This window comes from Numida meleagris, chromosome 6, assembly GCF_002078875.1.
Source record: "Numida meleagris isolate 19003 breed g44 Domestic line chromosome 6, NumMel1.0, whole genome shotgun sequence".
NCBI classification, from domain to species: Eukaryota; Metazoa; Chordata; class Aves; order Galliformes; family Numididae; genus Numida; species Numida meleagris.
In genome coordinates, this window is record NC_034414.1 from 6374431 (window position 1) to 6392198 (window position 17768).

Genomic DNA, 17768 nt, shown 5'->3' on the forward strand with positions numbered 1-17768 from the left:
TCCAGATTCTCGAATTCAGAAGTTTCTGGAGAATTATCTTGCATCTAGTCACCAGAAAGCGGTACCGACTGTTCCTGGAGGATTAGGCCCTATTCAGAGAGAGCTGGAAGAGATTGCTGTCAAGTACGTTCGCCTTGTCAACTACAACAAAATGGTCTTCAGTCCTTACTATGATGCTGTTCTTAGCAAAATACTGACTAAGGAAGAACCCCAGCTTGTAGGGAAGTCAGAAGAATTGTGAACACAGTTTGTGTGTACCAATGCAGTGTTAATTTTGTCAGCTATTTTGAAAAATTGCACCAATATTTGTCTAGGAAAACAGCTCTCCATGTAAACACTATTTTCCTTTTAAATCACTAGTGCTGACCGATGAGGAAAACGCATGAATTGCAATAGGGATTCTGAGATAAATGATGAAGGAGAGATACATTTTTAATGTAAGCATGCAACTTCTGTGAGGGAGTGTCATGGTAGATTTCTGGCTGCAATTTTTAGATTTTCAGGCAGGTGCTACATAGGAAAAGTTGAACAACCAAACCTTGTTTTTAAGTGGCTCATTTTAGGGCTTATTATTCTAATTTATCATGAATTTAGTTTCACTCATCCACAGCAGGTTAGCAGTGGTCCTTCCCTTCAGGGGTCATGTGGCTTTAAAAAGATCTTAATTTAAAGACTTAAGTAAGCTAAACCTCTAGGTAAGAGAAACTTTAACAGGCAAAAAACAAAGCCAAACAGCACTTTACTGTAACGTTATGGCTCTTGTGGTAGGCTACTAGGTTTTTCGTTCAGCATTTTTCTGCATTTTAATAGCGTTTTTTTGCTGTTTACCTGCAGATGTTACAAAAACAATATATTTTTGTAGCATATTTTCTGGTTATTGGGTAACTGTCCTCTGCTTTGTACAGTACTTAACAAGGTGGCAATCTTATAGATTGCAGCTGTATTTATCTCCTGTAAAGACTTGAGAAAGGCAGAGCTGAGATGTTTTGATAAAAGTGGCATTTCTTACCTTTTTTTTGCTAGTAGTTTACTCCTTTTTATGTGAAATAGTAATTTTGAAGTAAATCTTTGTCATTTACAGAAGGTGGGTTTTAAGCGTGTTAAACTTTAGGCCGAAACTTCTACTTGTTTTTTAAAACTATAACTTGAGATGGTTGCATTTTCAATCACGTCTTCAAAGATATCCAAGTGCAGAGCACTATCAGAAGTGTAAGTGAATTTTATTGATAGTGGGAAGTGCATTATTTAATATTAGTTTGAATGCACAAGGAATATTTTCAATAGAAGATTTTTCTTTTTTACATTACAGAGGTGTTCTTGAAACCTTAAATATTTAAGGTCTTGAATTTCATTAGTTACGTGTTGTATAGATGTGTGTTCACAGAAGAGCTCAATGATCTTACAGCCTTATTGCAATTTTAAACTCGGCTAGGAGGTAAGTGCAGTTCAAGTTTTCCTCTAGCTATTGAGTGCAGTGCTGCATTACAGTAATAAAAAGTTTGATGAATTTATGAAAACAAAGTTCATAATTAAACAGTAAGCGTCCAAAACACTAGACTCTGTATCCAAAGCAGAAGGTTGTCTTCTCTAAAAAAAAAAAAAAAAAAAAAAAAGTTATGTAAAATGAATAAACGGCCCTTTTATTGCTGACATCCAGGTTCATTTTATTAATTGTCTAGTCAACCTAAGTAACAGCCCATCTAGAAGAAAGCGCTGGAATATGAATCAGTGTCAATGCTTTCTTCTAAAAGTCAGCAGGGACATAGCTGCTTTGAGTTTGGAGGCAGATGGGTTAAGCAAGAGCTTTTGTTCTTCTATTAGCCTGTGCAACTATAATGTGTTTTTATTTCTCATTCATTACAACCCTGCATTTCCCAAGGGGGAAAAAAAAAGCCAGCAGAACTCTGTAGTAAGAGATCACAGCTGAAACAAGTGATTCTTTTCCCTTGGCTGAGTTGACTCAAATAGCGTGGATGCCTGTCTTTGCCTATGTCTTTGGTAACTCAAAAAGGAATAGGCTGGTTAGCCAGCAAAAAGGGGAGGGATTTTTTGCTACAGTCAAAGGATACTACAGAAGTCTTCAAGGTTGCTGCATCTGCTTACTGCACTTTGTTATTAGTGCAGAATCCACCTTGAAATACAATCTCTAGCTCTGCAGCACCAAAAAATTAATTCACTAGTCTGGGTAACAAAGGAGCTACCCAAAACATGATTTCTGCAGTTTATAAAAACAACACAAAGCAGAAAAACCTGCTCTCCTTTTTGTAAATGAGAGTTGCTGAAGTTCAGAAATTGCTGCTGTTATTTTACGTTCTACTGTTCCCTAGAGGCTGCTTTTAAAGGCCCCCAAATTAAACACAGAACAAGCTGGACGTTGTTACGTGCTGGTCTCAGGGATGTGGGGAGGAACAGCACGGTGCTTAGAAAAGCTTTTGAAAAGAATGTGACTGATGGCAGAATGAGTGGGACTGAGTTAGGAACAGACAGAATGGTGCTTACTTGATCTCGGCAGTGAGTGCTCCCAGTCCGTGACTGCCAACTCCAGCTTGCTGTGACAGCGAAGCATGGGTTGTGCTGCTGCTCATGCATGCGTGTTGCTCGCTGGGGCCACTCAGTAAGTCTGACTCTTCTCTCAGTGGTGGCCTGTCCTAGGGCTTAGCGTAGGAAGAAGTGCAGTGCTCACAGCTGGCTCCGGGCTCGCCTTTGGGTGTTACACACTGTAAAACTGGAGTGCCTCAGTGTCTTTAAGCTTCTGTAGTTCTGTCAACAGGAAAAGATCTCCAAGAAGCTGCAAGAAATACCCATGATAATCACACGAGTGATTTTTCCAGGTCCTTTTTTAAGGATTGTCATTGTCAAGTAGTTTCTCCACATTGTCTTAAAAAGCAATAGGCAGATGTAATTAAGCGATGAAGCAAAAAAAAAAAATGCTAGGATGGATGAGGCCACTGTACCTTACCTCCATGTCAGTATTTATATGGGTATACACGTGCTGTTCCATCTTTCTAGCCTGGTAGACGGGAGCGGTGACCTACAGTTGTCTCTACTGCTGGTGGTGGGAACGTCCTTCAGCTTGTCTGAATACCTTAATTCCCTGTCCTTCACGGGGGTTCTTGCGGTCTCAGGAGAGCACAGTGCTGAATAGTCAATTAGAAATTAAAATCTGAAGTATACATAGTAACTGCTTCAAAAGTTCATATGGCTTTTTTTTGTTAGCTTGTTTGAAAATAACCAGTTAACCTCGGTAGCTAATATATTGACATTTAGCTTTGTACATTATTAAGTAGAAGACTAATGCAGGTGTCCAGGAACAGACTGCAGTGGCTAGTACTCCTGGCCAGCCAACATTGCAGACCTGTAACTAGTCTGTCTTATGCTGGTGTCTTCTTTAAAGAGTCATGGAATTAAAGGTATACTGTTTCCTCTAGAAAAACTGAAAAGAAAAGAAAGCTAATTCCTGTATGTACGCTCTGATCAATTTCCTGCGATGGTTTCAATTCTTGGTAACATTGCTTTCCAAGTGGCTGAGTAATATTTAAAAAGTCATTTGTTGTGTTTGAATAAAAATAGAATGAGGCACGATGTTATCGATATCCTTTTATTTTAAAGGAATGTTTTTTCCCATTTTCAACTACAAAACAGATTCCATACATTCTGCCATAAATAAAAACGACTGGTAAGGCAGGACACTACATGGACAAACTGAGAACAACTGTCTTCCAGAAAATGTGAATTAAAAATGCTTCACAATTATAAGCCATCCAGTTTTTAAAATAAAACTGCTGAAAACCCACAAGATTTCAAGTGGTAGATGTGAACACCCTTGAACAAAATGCAGTTAGACATTTTGCGCTTTTGGTTTTGACAACCTAGTTTTGTTCAGAGCACATTCTAAGATTGTTCTGTGTGTTTTTGGATCAAGAACCATATGGGAGAGAGGCACCACAGTAACAAAACCATTTTCAAGATTTTTTTCTTCGCAGCTGTCCCTTTTAAATGCGTGACGTTTAAGAGACTGACAAATTCAACGCAAGTCTTTGTCACAGTAGAACTCCAAACTTGTTTCACCGGATTCTCTTTTGTTGTCGTGCTCTGTAAATGTCGTGTACAGGGGGAACTACTGAACCTTTCTCCTCATCGTCGTCAGAATCCTCGTTTGATCTCTTGACCGCCTTATTGAGCATAGCATTGTTTTCCACAGGTCCATTGCCTTCCACAGCTATTTCAGGTAGGCCTCCAGTAATTATCCGTACAGCTTCATCGACAGCTTCAGAAAGAGAAAGAGTTTAAATTTGTGAAACCAAAGTCCCTGATTAGAAAGCGGTTTCAGCAAAGCTGAGTACAATTGCAAAGGCGTATTTTTGAAATCAAAATTAATAAGCATGCCAAGAGGGATACCAAGATAGAACCATTCTGGAGCTTTCGGGAACAGAAGACGTTTGCTTGCACCATTCTACGAATGTTAAGAATTAAATCTCAACAGTCTAAAACTTGGAGATGTGGCAAGCACTACTTCGGAAGTCAATGCTGCTGCGTCAGCTTGAGACCTCCGTATTCATGTACTGAGGTCAGCTGCAAGCTTAATAAAATAGCAAGGCCTGCTGTGGCAACTGTATCCCTAGCTCAGGATTCATCATGAATCATGCACAGCAAGCCAGTTTCTGCTTAAGAACAGAGAAAGTTTCAAAAATACCGTATATAATTTAAATAGGTGTTTTATTTTCTCTCTAACGGAAGGGAAATCCTAGTTTTCTCTCTGATCATTTGCTTCTTTGACCATGAGAGGAACGAAAAAGCAGCGCATGAATCATCTCCCATGGAAGCCCAGGTTACTGATCTGTCCTCTTTTTATATGTCTGAACTCTACTTGCATTGTAGGAGCTAAGAAAACATTGTTCTTGAATTGTTCTCAAGCACTGCTACAGTGTGCAGGCAGAGTCACACCTACCAAGGCACCAATTCAGACGACCCAAGACTCAGAAGTTTCTCTAATTAAGTTTGCTAAACACGCTGGTTAATATCTTGCTGCTAGGTAAACTGTAGCCATGCTGCAAATTTGTAATTTAATTAATTATAGTTATTATGCTGCTGTAAATAATGCCTTCCTTCTTTTAAGGGATATTCTGAAAATCTTACTAACACTTAATACCGAAATGTTGTTACTGAAGCAGCAGCTGGTGATTTTCAGCTTTTTTTACTTTTTGTTGATTTCCTGTGCAGTTGAACAAACATCTCTAGATTGATTCCAGCCTACAAGCACAGCCCATTCAACAGTATGCTCTTAAATAATAATTATACATCTGCAGCTATAAATGAGGTCTGTGTTTTAGATGGTAATATCCATATGTAAAATGAAGTCATATGCACACTACCACAGACTGCAGAGTGAACAAACAGCGTGACTTACTGTCTGGCAGTTTGCATCTTCTAAATATCTCCATGAGCTCATCCACTTGAACAAAGGGACCCTGATTAAAAAAAAAAAAAAAAGTAGGTATTTCAAATAGAGTGCATATATAACGTGGTTCTGTCCAACTAGAACAACTTCTACAAATATAAGCTTTCAGAACTCTTATAACACACCTGAAAACAAATAGGAGGTGGCAGGAGCTTCATTAGGACTACAGCTGCTGGTGGAACAGGAAATACACCTCCTGGTACTGGATGTAAACCTGGAGCTGTGGGAAGAAAAAGTACATGAATCCAGGGCAAGACAGCAAGACTTGGACTGCTTTAACAGTGCTATTATTAGGTGCAGATAATTACTACTCTGTCACTTTTGCCTAATTACTAATTACGTATGGTTGAGTTACTGACCTAAAGTCTATGAGCAGTGTACGTAACAGGTTATTACTGCTTGCCAGACACAAAATCTATTTGTACTTACTTTCATGTGACCTTAGATATAGGTAAAACATACACATACGCCTTTAGCAATCCACTTAAGCAACAGCCTAAAATTTAAGTACAAATTCGTGTGACTCTAGGAAGTCTGTGTGATTAGGTTTGCTAAGCGTCCTGGTTAGTACTATGCTGCTGGGTGAACTACGGCAGCTGCTGACTGAACAGCTGACTTACGTGCTAAGTGGCGTGGCTGAAATGGAATCATCTGCTGCGTGTCTGGTTTGGGATATTCAGGTTTTCTGTCAACTTCATCTTTGAGAACAGGCACAATGGACGGCGCAACCACGGGGTCTGGAATTACAGCTGCCAACTTGGCACGGGAGACATCCTGTGAAAGCCAATGAGACAGCATTGAACTTGGCATTTCCACGTTGTTGAACTTAAAGAACAAAGCATCTCTCTCGACCACTCGCTTCTTCTCGCTTTGTCATAATTACAACTACAGCTGTCCTCTTAGAAGACCATCTGGGCAAAGCTTGCATACTGTCATCACACATCTCAGTCCTACATTGGGACTGTTCAGCAGGGAATGGAAACACGTGGTTTTGTTACAGAATGGAACCATATTTAGCATTTTTGAATGGCTCCATTTTTTGGTTCAGAAGATTTAGGTGAACAGGTGCAGACCATTAAGCTTCACAATTACCATTTCATGCCCTAGCTTGCTCTAGCTGGAAACAGAATGAATCAGATGGCAGCTCACACGTGTCAGTTCAAGTGATTCTATTGTGGCATGTCACATGCAACAGACACAGGCCCCTGGCCTGAATAATCTTAGGTACACCTAAGACATACACTCTTTCAAACACACCTGTAACTTCAAAATATCTCTGTTGCAATGCCTTAAGACAAAAAATTCAGTGTCTCAGTGTGACTCGTCCCCACCTATCACATCACTTCAAAACTGTTTGAAGACCGACAATTCAGCTGTTTTGCTAACGTCAGTGACCTTTTTTTCTTCTCACAAATTCCTTTTCTATATAAGAAATAAAAGGAAGTTGAGGCACTTGTTTTGAGATAGGAGTTGAAGGTTCTGTTCCCATTCATACAAGGGAAAGTGCAGTTTCTCCAGCAGAGCTGTTTCTGACTCTGGCAGCCTACGAAACATCACACTACACAGAACTCCCATCTCGTTGATTTCCAAAGCTCTATCGACTTGCACGAGACTAATAAACCACTGAAATACATGTGGTCAGAAATGAGATGGGAGACCACCAGGCACAGGCTTCTGGCGTAGAATTTAAAATGCAAAAAGCAGCATTGAAGCACTTCAGTCATCATTTACAATTGAAAAAAGGAGGAAGATTCTATCAAGAAAAAAAAAAAACATATAAGCACTAAAGAAGGAATTGCTTAAGTTTGCTATGACTGATATCAAAAACAGTAAAATGAGGCGTTGTTATCCACTTACCTTATAACCAAGAGCCTTAAGTTCACTTGCAGAGCAAGGGTACAAGTCCATGAACTTATACCTGTCTACAAGCAGAGCTGTTTCTTTACCCTCGTATTCTTCCTTGAATGCTGTAAACCTCCGTTTTTCAACTTTCAGGATACTGGCGAGATCGCCAATGTTACTTTCAAAAGCTAAAAACCGAGCCCAGATTTCCCTGTAAAAGAGCAGATAAACAGAATGTTACCGAAGGAGAAAAAAATCCAAGTTACAAAGATTTCAAGATGAGAGATTCCAGTGAGGTAAATCAGGGAACACATTGCCATTTCTAGCATTTCTTATTTTGATCAGTAGCATTCAGTACCATCACAGTGCTTTACGTATTTTGGTAAATGCTTTCAATGGTAGAGGACTTTAAACACTACACCCTCAGCTTATCTCTGCAATAGACCCTGTCATGAAAAGGAAAGGATTACTGGAGGAAGCGACTTCAGCATCTGAGGGAAGCTTTTATCAACGTCAGATGCACAGACTGCTCCTCTGCTACACAGAATTGCACCGTGACCCTGCTACGTGAGGGATTTTCAACATAGACGATGATTTAATTCATCCTCACCAGCTAGGATATTCTAGCAGGCAAGAGCAATATCCCTAAAACAGAACAGGCAGTACTTGAGAATTTATGTAGCCTAAAATGTATGTAGTTACTGCCTCTTTCTTTGTGCAAAATCTCGTTTATAACTTGAATAACATCAGACCATACTTCTGGATGTGATTCAACTTCCATTGTGGCTTTGGAGTTCACCTTTGAAGAACATTCAGCTTTTAAATCATCTGTTTTTGATTTTTTTTTCCCTTATAAGATGGACATACGAGAAATACCAGAAGTGTAGAATGATCATGCACAGCAGTGCAACATTTGATTTCTTAGTTTTGATGCCCAAGTGTGACAGAGTAATAATAGCAGCAAACACCTGGGATGCAAAAGGTCTGGTAACTATTCTGTAGTAAATTTAAACAGCAGTAATGAAAATGTGCCAGTGAGTGGTTAATCTGAGCCTTTTTGTGTTCTTTCATACCTTTATTTTTGGTTGCTTGGGCACCGTTTGGCATTCTCCTCAATAAACTGACTCACCTTCTCTGATCTCATGTTGCTGAAAGACATCCTCAGGTCCCTCTCATCTGTCCAAAGCACCACTGAGTGATATGTGGCATAAGCCATGCCACCTGCTAAAACTATCGAGTGCTTACCATGCAGCAGGATTTTGCACTTTCTCCTCAACAATTCCGTGTCAACGAGGTTTTTAAAGCAACAAATTAATGAGTATCACTGTGTGCGGGATAGGAACCTGCACAAATCTGCCTGGTTACTGCTATTTTAGACAGCATGAAGGGGGGAAGGAATATCTGCAGCTAATTTTGTCCCACTGTTCTTTTTTCCTTGTTACTTTGTGCTATTTGTAGTTGAAAGTGTTTTTTTAGTGTAGCGAAGTGGCTTTTGCAGACCTACCCTGATTTCTCAGGTGGGAGGCTCCCTGAAGTTAAAACGCGCTCAAACAAAACTCTTGTGTTGTTGTCCTCTTTAAAAACAGAAAGAAAAAAAAGAAACGATCACACTGAGTAAAATACAGCTCATTTCGATGCATGCACTGCACTAAAGACTGACATTCTGATACCTTGATTTGATTTTCAGTAATAAGAACAAAATCTGAACATTTATACAACAATATAACAGTGTCAAATCCTATTGCGAATTCATTATTTGCAAATCTCTTTTTGTTGTCACAGTGAACCAGTCCTGACAGAGGTTCTTTAATAACAGCACAACTATTGCTTGCCATTTATTCAGGATCACTACTGTTGTTTTTTTTTTCCCCAGCATTCTTTAATTATCACAATAGCTTATCTCAGTAACTTTTAATAGGGCTCTTCAGTTCATTACTTCCCTTTTCAATTAGGGCAGCGTCAACATAGTTTTATGTTGTATATTCCTCCACAAGTATTAGACCAAAAGTAGTCGGTTCCCAATGAGCAGCCAGCTCATCGTGATGGAAATCTACAGAAAGGCCTTACATTTATTCGTACAGACCTACAGCAATTTCTTGCAAAATTATTCACGCTCTGACTTGAAAAAAAAAAATCTTATGCTTACAGGTGGCAGAAGAACAAAGCTCTACCTCCTTTCAGCTCACAGAGGAGACAGCCTAACTCTTCCTCAGGCAGCTCAGTGTGTGAAGCTTACCATTAAGGTGAGACAGGTAGTCGATATATGCCAGTACGTATTCCGGAATGTCTCCGTATTTTTTCAGCCCTAGCTCAAAAATCTTGAAGGCCACAGACTTATCCTGCAAACATTAAAAAGTTACAAGCTTCAGTGAGACACGCACCATCCCACACTTCTTCAACTCCAAACTGAGCACCTGTAGTTACCTTACTACAGTAATACTCCATTAAAGCCGCTGTAACGTAGACATGGTGGCGGGTCCGGGTGTCCTCTCTTGCCTTCTTAAATATCATTCTCCCAGATTTGATGCCTTCTGCTCGCCTTGCAAATTTCATATACTGGATATAAACCTATAAAGGTGCAAATTAATATTAACTTCAGCGGTAACAAAGAACACTAGGATATACAGAGTTTGTGGCTATACCTGAAATAATCCTTACTCACAAAATACATCTAACAAGTTGTATTAGAAACAAACAAGACTGTTTTATACCTCTATGTTGCTATGCTAAAAACAACGGGGCAAAATTTTTCATGTATGGATTTAAAAAATGGAAAATACCTTAAGACCAATCCCCCAGAGTGACAATTGTTAATACACGCATTTCTCAAGGCAGGGGAAGTAGATAAATGTAATCTCCATAAGCTTGTACCTTCTGAGAAAGAGGATTTACTGTAAAAATAACAACTTTCCAATAAGTGAAGACACACGTAGGGCTAAAGAACAGGCAAAAAGCCCATGGAAGCCTTTTACTCTTAATTATGGAAACCAAGACACAGGTCATGCTGTCTGCAAATAGCTCTACCTGATTAAAATGTAAAGAATGTGCTATTTAATTCATGGGCTAATTTGTGATTTGCGTTTCTTCCTCCAGTCACAATTAGATCACAAATAACTGCATTCCTCCAGTGGGAGGGGCCGGTCCTTGCCTTCTCAGAATACTTCTATAAGGAAAGCTTTGTAATCTTTGTTTAATGAATAGAATGTGTCAGTAAATGGATACCTTTCCTCTGGCACCGACCTATTTAATTTTAGACCTCAGACCATTTTCCTTCTCCTGCTTTGTCACGTCTATTTACCAACTAAATCAACTTTTGAGGGCAGGTTAGCTCTGAGCCAATTGCTCTGTTCCAGCACAGCTGGCACTGGGAACAACCCTGTTACCGCACAACAAAAGTAGATGCACAGCAATACACCTTAATACCTACATAGTGAACTACAATGTTTATTTGCAAGCTTATTTGTACACAGAAGAATCTATTTCTCTAGGGAAGGCAATAGGCAAAAGCAACATGCCTTTAATCTGTTAAAGGGAGGCAAAGGAAGATTTAGCTGAGCCAACAAAATGTGCACCAATTCTTACGAGCTGTTTTATAAAGCCTGACACCTTCGTAATTTCTTCTAAGAGATTCTCCAAAAGACACAGAGGATAAAAGTGAGCATGACTTGGAGTGTCTGGATGGGTAACAGCCTGGATTTACCAAACTTGCTGAAATTCTCATCGAATTCTGCCATCTCAGCACTCCACCTGCTCAGCCATCCTTGCGACCCAAAGATCTCACGTCAGTCCTTCCCCCCGTGGTGGGTGTACTCAGGTGGATATGCAAATGTGGAAGAACCCAGTACTGGAGATCATCTTACCAGAGTGGGATCGATGTCCTCAATAGCCAAGAGCCGGTTGTATATGCTGTGCACTTTCTCATACTTCATTCGACTCTGAAGCACATAAACAGGAAATAGAGACTGCTTAGTAGTACTGCTTGAAACCATGCAAATAGCAGTATGAAGAAAAAAAAAAAGTTTTGTTTCTTTTTTTCCTCGGTTGGAAGCAATATATGTCAATTAATTTACTCAGATGCATTTTTTTTTGTCTAGTGCAGTCATTTCTTTACTTCTCCCATTCTGTTTTTACTAGTGTTTACGTACGTGCTTTTCAAGAGTTGTGGATGTGTGCATCTAATTTGGTAATACTGCAGCAGAGCGGCCATATTAGGTGTTTGGGATAAGAAGACTGTTTCCTTCCTCTCCAACTAAAAGTAACTTGCAGAGTAAATATAAAAACCACTGTCTTCACTCCCAAACCTACACATTTCAAAGAATCCCATTCTGTTCGCTGCCAGCTGCAGCCCTTCACATTCCATTATGTAACACTGAAAAACTTCAATAGCAGGTACGCTTTGGATACTTCTTTTAAGGGTGAAGATTTGTTTGCTTTTGTGCTCTGGATCTTCCTGCAAAGACTCGAGTCTCGAGTTACAGTAAATGGGCAAAATACACCCTACTGCGGATGTGATAGTCCTCATCTGATCAACGGGACATTCTCTTCATTCCTGATGGCTCCCGTGCAAAAACAGCCAGTGTCGGACATTACTCATCGAGTCTGTGTAACACAGCGGTAGCCATGGAAAAATTCAGCCCCTAAGAGTTAGACAGAAGAGGTGTTCTCTTGCCCCATGTTAGAAGGGAAGAAACTGATGCTCCGGTAAATGTAAACTGATCGGTTTTCAGCTTGACACTAGTTTGAAAAAAATAGTTAACATTTAAGTGGAAAGATGTGAGATTTTCAAAACAATTATAACTGTGGTTTTTTTATCCCCATTTTATCTGCTCAGTCTCATAATCATTGGATGGGATTAAATTTAGAAGAATCGGTAAATTAATTGTTCAGAATGTCTGAGTACTTGGTATGTTTCAAAAATATGACAGTATTGAAGAGAAATGTCTTTGGTTTTTATGGCACTATGTCACTTTTTGCTCACCTCTTCATAATCCGCATACGCAAAATAGAGAAGCATATTCTTCTTTAGTAAAGTGCTGATGGCTCTCTCATAAATATTAGCAGCCTCATCACTGAAAAGTTTAGCATTGTTCATGTCCTGTTGTAAAATAAATACGACAATTGTTCAACGCCTGTGGCCCGCCCATGGATTATCTTCTCTGCACAAGTTCCACTGAGCACCCTCACAATGCTCCAATACAGAGACACTCATCTCCCCAGTACTGAAGGAATCAGAGATGTCAAAGAAAACCTCACAACAAAACAAACCCCAACAGAAAACCAAGGAACACTAACATAGTTTTTTATAGTTCTTATCATTCCAGATGCAGTTTTTTTTTTTTTTTAAATTAAAATAGCTTCAAACTTAAAATTCTCAATGTGACACAACTTAAGATGCTCAAGATTTTTCACTCCCCCCTTGGTTATTATTTGAGGAAACATCAACAACAGTACCCAGTGTAAAAGCGATCAAATAGGAAAAAAAAAAGCTATCGACATTCTCCTTACCCCTTTTTCAGCTAGCAGCTTACTAGATTGCTCAAGATACTGTGCAGCTTCATACCAGATATCTGGGTGATGTCCCAGAACCAAAAGGCATTGCTCATAGGCAAACATAACTAGGGGGAAAAATGTAAGAAATATTCCTTGTATATTATTGCAGAAATAATACTACCTTGCACAATGACATACAGACGACAGCGATTAAATTAGACACTATTAACACTAACAGGCTTTGAATGGAACAATCACGATTGCAGTTTTTACATCATTGGAACTTCATGAATCACCACCAGCAGCTACAAGCCGCCTGCTCCTCAGAGGAGGAAGCAGAATTCGTTGGGGAACAGCGGCCATAAGGTCAGGCTGTGATCCACCATTTCATAAGCTCTAAAGTTTGGCGGCACATGGCCATAGCACTGTACCCCAAATCCACACATTGCTTTCAGCTTGGCTTAAGCAAAGACTAAACAGTGGTTAAAAAATTAATAAATAAATTCAAACAATTCAAGAAAGGAAAGAAAAAACTTGACCAACTGCTGCTAAATCACAATCCCTGAACGCTAAAACACGTTATCATGTATGCTGGAGACCATTAATGGAGCTAAGAAATACAACGCGACGTATCCTACAGCGGTACCTAATTACCTCTTTTTGTGATGAGAGTTTGATCCTCCGTACGCAGAGGATTGCTCTTCTCCCACTGGATGTACTTCTTCCACATGTCAACCTGTTGGGCCTCCTGCGGGGTGTTCTGGGGGGGGACGGACGGGGCGTTGCGGTCCAGCCCCTTCATGACCGTCTCGTATTCCTGGAACAGAAATGATGCTTTGAACAGCAGATCTAAACATATTAAAAACTTGTTTTATGCAACTGGTACAAATATTTCGGCATGCCGAGCTCATTACTTCAACATACATTTTCTTTTCAAGTAAGAACCACTTGTAATTCTGGTTTGTAGAACGGAAACAAAAGTGATCAGAAGTTTGTACCTTTGCTACACGTCGTGCGTTCATGTAATCTCTACTCCTGTCTTCAATCATCTTCTTTGCTAAGTGAATATTGATTCCCTGCAGAAGGGTGAAATAAAGGAGTTGGGAATATACCAGTTCAATGTGGAATTACCAAATCTCATTTCATACAGAAAGAGCTTGAAAGGGGATGCAAAAGTGAGCAGGAAGGTAAAAGCTATCTTCAAACATTGATCTTTAAAAAGGTTCTGGATTTCTCCTGATAAACATCTCACACCTGGGCAGGAACTCATTTGCAAGGGAATAAATTCAATACTAAAATTCAGGTGACTTGAAACATCTCAGTACATTTTTAACCTTACCACAGCTTTCAAAACATAATGAGCTTTACATAAATCAGACAGGGGAGAAAGCAGAAGAATGAATGTATTTGTGAATTAGAATTTTCCTTTTAAATCGTGGCCAATGCCCATGCACAGAGCTGCAGTTCCCTGCCCGGCTGCTGCGTGCTGTCTACCGGGTGAAGACGAGGACGGCACAGGAGCCATTCAGCTTTCCTGGACAAGTCAAAGCTCACTGCTCTGCCTCCCGCCCCATTCCTGAAGCACCGAATGGCCATACCCGTCCCTCTGTGAGACCCACAAGCGCCCGGCACGATGCCCAGCCTTTGCTCAGGCCTCGATCAGGGTGGATTTTCCTCAAGTGCTTGCCAGGATTTTGAGGAAGCAATACCATTTGAGTACTGAGGCATCTGAGCTGGGTACCAACTCGTTGTGGGAACAAGGGAAAGGCACCGTCTGGCCTCTTGCTGAGAGATCTGGGACAGCCATAGGACATAAACCCAGCAGCACCCCATGCAGCCTGTGCAGCTGATATGACACTGCAATCCAGTTGCTACCGACTGAGCACCTTTACCCAAGCATGTTTTAGCTGCAGCAAACACCCAGTAACCTCTGGTGCCAAGAGCTGCACACAGTCTGTTTCACTGGGCTGCTGCTGTGGGGATGGTTTCCCCCCAGAGCCCTCAGGTGAGCAGTGCTGCCTGCAGAGCCACCCTGCCCTGCCCTCCTCGCCCCACCGAGAAGATGCAGAAGGAACACAGGCCAGGCTACAGCCATCATTCTGACAGCGTCCCTGTGAACTAATGGAACTGGTAGGAGCAAGCGGCGACAGCTTTAATTTATTGTGTGAAAGGGGAAGATGCAGGGGTTTATTAGGGAGGCTGCTGGCAGCAGGGCAGGGGACTTTCCAGCAGAGAGGGAACGTCACTTGGTGCTTCCCAAGTGGCAGCAGTGAGTGGCACCAGGTGGCACTGGGCTCCTGCAGGCCATGCTCAGGGCTATGGGTGCCAGGAGGCACTCCTGCCAGCTAAGCACGGTGGCCCTACGCTTGTCACCAGTCCTACAACTGGCATAGTCAGAAACAAGGAGAAACGGTCCCTTCTTCCCTGCACAGGATATGGCTGGCCTATGGTGTGCCGGCATCGGAAGCGCTGGGAGCAATACGAGATGTGGGTGTGCGCTGTAGGAATGTGCCTGCTCGGCACTGCTGAGTGCAGAAGCATCGACTCCCTGTTCTGCACTCCCATCTGTGTGACTGGAGGAGGTTAGCAGGCCATTACCAGAAGTGTTTATGAATACCACAGAGGTGCAGCTACAGATCAGCCTCCAGGTCACTGAGCTGAGGACAGTGAGTACATTGCTGATGGCAGTGGGACAGCAGACTCACCTGAGTCAATGCTGTAATGGCTTCAGGTGAAGGGCGGTGTGGAACATTTTGTATGTACTCGAGAACGTGCAATTTAATACTGTGGAGGAAATCCAAACCACCATAGCTGAATGCCATTTTACCCTGCACGCACTACTGTGCCTAGTGTGACAGTGCCCACATTGAGACCAGTTCCATTGGAAGGGCCCTTCAAAGCTCCCCAAGTCCCGACCACCTCGGAGCTGACCAGAAGTTACAGCGTGTTACTGAGGGCATTATCCAAACACTGTCAGGCACGGGGCACCAAGCACCTCGCTAGGAAGCCTGTTCCACCCTCACGGTACAGAAATGCCTCCTTGCGGGGGACCTGTCATCTCTTACACCTTATTTAGTGGGCCCAGTTTTGGGCACCATACTCAATTGATCAAGATTATTATTTTTTTCTTAAGTCACAAACAAGTGTTAAGCTTTTGATTACCTCTTCGTATTTGTTATAATCTCTCCAGAGCTGTTCTATGTTAATCATTGGATTCACGCACCCACGCTGGTACACCCTACGGACAGCTGTTATCCTCTGGTTTTCTGCATAAGATCCTACAGCTTCTCTAAACAGTGGGGAGAGAGATTAATGTCAGCTGTTACAGATCATAACCAGTACGAACATCAACATTGCATTCACTTAAGGAAAAAAAATCTTTCAAGGTACTTACACGCCCTTCAAAAAATTGATGTAATCCACCCAGATCTATGCAAGAAAAAATATTACATATAATGAAATCAGTGTTTAATTGTACTAGATATAAACTTAAAAATAAAATGTGTTTTCATAGAAGAAACATACCTGGTATGACATGATTTCCATGCCAATCTTATCCAGAGCAAAATCATATGCCTGAGCCATTTTTTCTCTGAGGAAAAGAACAAACGACAAAGACCAAAGAGCAATTCTTCAGTATTTAAAAAAATTCTTTATTCTGCATTCTTTTGTGCAGCGAAGTCTAAGCAAACCTTGAAGAATGAAAAGCATCACCCAGCAGCTGAGAACAAAACTTTGCACTGGAACATCTTTCAATTCTGCATTTAGATTTTTGTTTAAAAGAAAGCTGTTCACATTTATTGGTGGCAATATAACGTATTAATGGTTCCTGAGACCCCTTCCTTAAGAATGTGGAAATCCAAGCATACAAGCTGCAGCGTAAGTGGGGAAGATAGAAGACAACTGCTGTCTACAGGCTCCTAGCTGGCAGATGTAGCCATTGTTTCCTTTCTTCTCTCTGAAACTCCTGAACCTCGTAATTCTCTAGCAACATCGAAGCCTGGGACAATAAGGAGTAGCTCCATGTGTGGAACCCGGCCAAAATCTTTCGTAAGATCTCCTATCCACCTCAGAATCAAAGTGATTTTCCCACAATTGAAGATGTTCACAGATTTTTTTCCTTGTCCAATTTCCAATGAAAATAGCTTTTACTCTTCCACTATCTTTTGTTTCCTTTCCTCAAATATTTTTCATTATTTCCCTACTTTTTTTGTCCATATTATCAGGAAAAATAGAGGAAAGTTAAAGGAGAAAAAGATACGAGGTGGAAGAGGAAAACACTTCTTAAAAATTGTTTCAAAACAGTCTTTTAAAAATTAAAAATCTATTTCTTTTCGTTAATGGATCAGTGATCATCTTAATGGTTGTAGAACACAGAGATTACGGTGGGCTAGGAAAGAAACAGTTCATAGAATACTGAAAGGCACTGATATTTCTTGAAACCTCAGGCAGGAAGAAAAGCGTTGAACTGTCCCCGGGATTATAAACGAACAAAATGCAGTACATGATAAGAGATGAAAATTAACAGACCCCCAGATTTTGACACCTTGATTTTTTATGCTCGGCAGGCCTTCCCAAGCTTACTCTAATCAATGATTTGCTTTTACTATTCAAATACAGCACCTCAATTGGAAGCAACCTTGAACGTTGTGGAGACCCTACCCAGGGCAGAGAAGAAGGGGGAGAATAGCAAAGACCGGGAATGAGAAAGAGGCGTATTTCAGGTTAGCCCAAGCACCTGTCTCAGGTGCAAGGGAACACATGGGTGCTCCAGCTGCTCCCCTGCTGCTGTCCCACCTCTCCACCCAGACCCAGACTGAGAAGTAATTTCACTGAGCAAGCTCAATTAAGGAAACTTTAAGGAAGGTGTTTCCAAAATGCAGATTAGATATTATTACCCGCAAACCCCACTCTACGACCAAGTTCCCTGGCAGGTTTGGCACACGGGTTCCCCTCACCCCCTCATCAACAATTAATT

The 17768-nt window shown here is 41.0% G+C and overlaps 2 protein-coding genes across 6 annotated transcripts in view; one reads left to right on the forward strand and one right to left on the reverse strand.

The window, feature by feature from the left end:
• The window catches only part of TCP11L1 (t-complex 11 like 1), a 24445-nt gene extending 13308 nt beyond the window's left edge, over positions 1 to 11137 (forward strand). For 2 of the 5 annotated variants that reach the window (XM_021401679.1, XM_021401681.1), the window contains one exon: positions 6 to 1892. In XM_021401679.1, coding sequence (XP_021257354.1) covers positions 6 to 241 — 236 coding nt within the window. In that variant the 3' untranslated portion in view covers positions 242 to 1892. Of the gene's footprint in view, positions 1 to 5; positions 3583 to 9448; positions 9544 to 10925 lie in introns of those variants that run through there. The other 3 variants (XM_021401677.1, XM_021401680.1, XM_021401682.1) reach the window with 3 other exon arrangements.
• The window catches only part of CSTF3 (cleavage stimulation factor subunit 3), a 46101-nt gene continuing 31917 nt past the window's right edge, over positions 3585 to 17768 (reverse strand). Inside the window, exons 6-21 of the mRNA XM_021401676.1 lie at positions 16316 to 16382; positions 16185 to 16219; positions 15953 to 16079; positions 13789 to 13866; positions 13445 to 13607; positions 12806 to 12915; positions 12279 to 12395; positions 11161 to 11235; positions 9725 to 9868; positions 9537 to 9639; positions 8805 to 8874; positions 7316 to 7511; positions 6079 to 6232; positions 5584 to 5678; positions 5408 to 5468; positions 3585 to 4267 (exon numbers count right to left, since the gene is read on the reverse strand). Of these exons, the coding sequence (XP_021257351.1) occupies positions 4065 to 4267; positions 5408 to 5468; positions 5584 to 5678; positions 6079 to 6232; positions 7316 to 7511; positions 8805 to 8874; positions 9537 to 9639; positions 9725 to 9868; positions 11161 to 11235; positions 12279 to 12395; positions 12806 to 12915; positions 13445 to 13607; positions 13789 to 13866; positions 15953 to 16079; positions 16185 to 16219; positions 16316 to 16382 (1798 nt within the window). The 3' untranslated portion in view covers positions 3585 to 4064. The remainder of the gene's footprint in view (positions 4268 to 5407; positions 5469 to 5583; positions 5679 to 6078; positions 6233 to 7315; positions 7512 to 8804; positions 8875 to 9536; positions 9640 to 9724; positions 9869 to 11160; positions 11236 to 12278; positions 12396 to 12805; positions 12916 to 13444; positions 13608 to 13788; positions 13867 to 15952; positions 16080 to 16184; positions 16220 to 16315; positions 16383 to 17768) is intronic.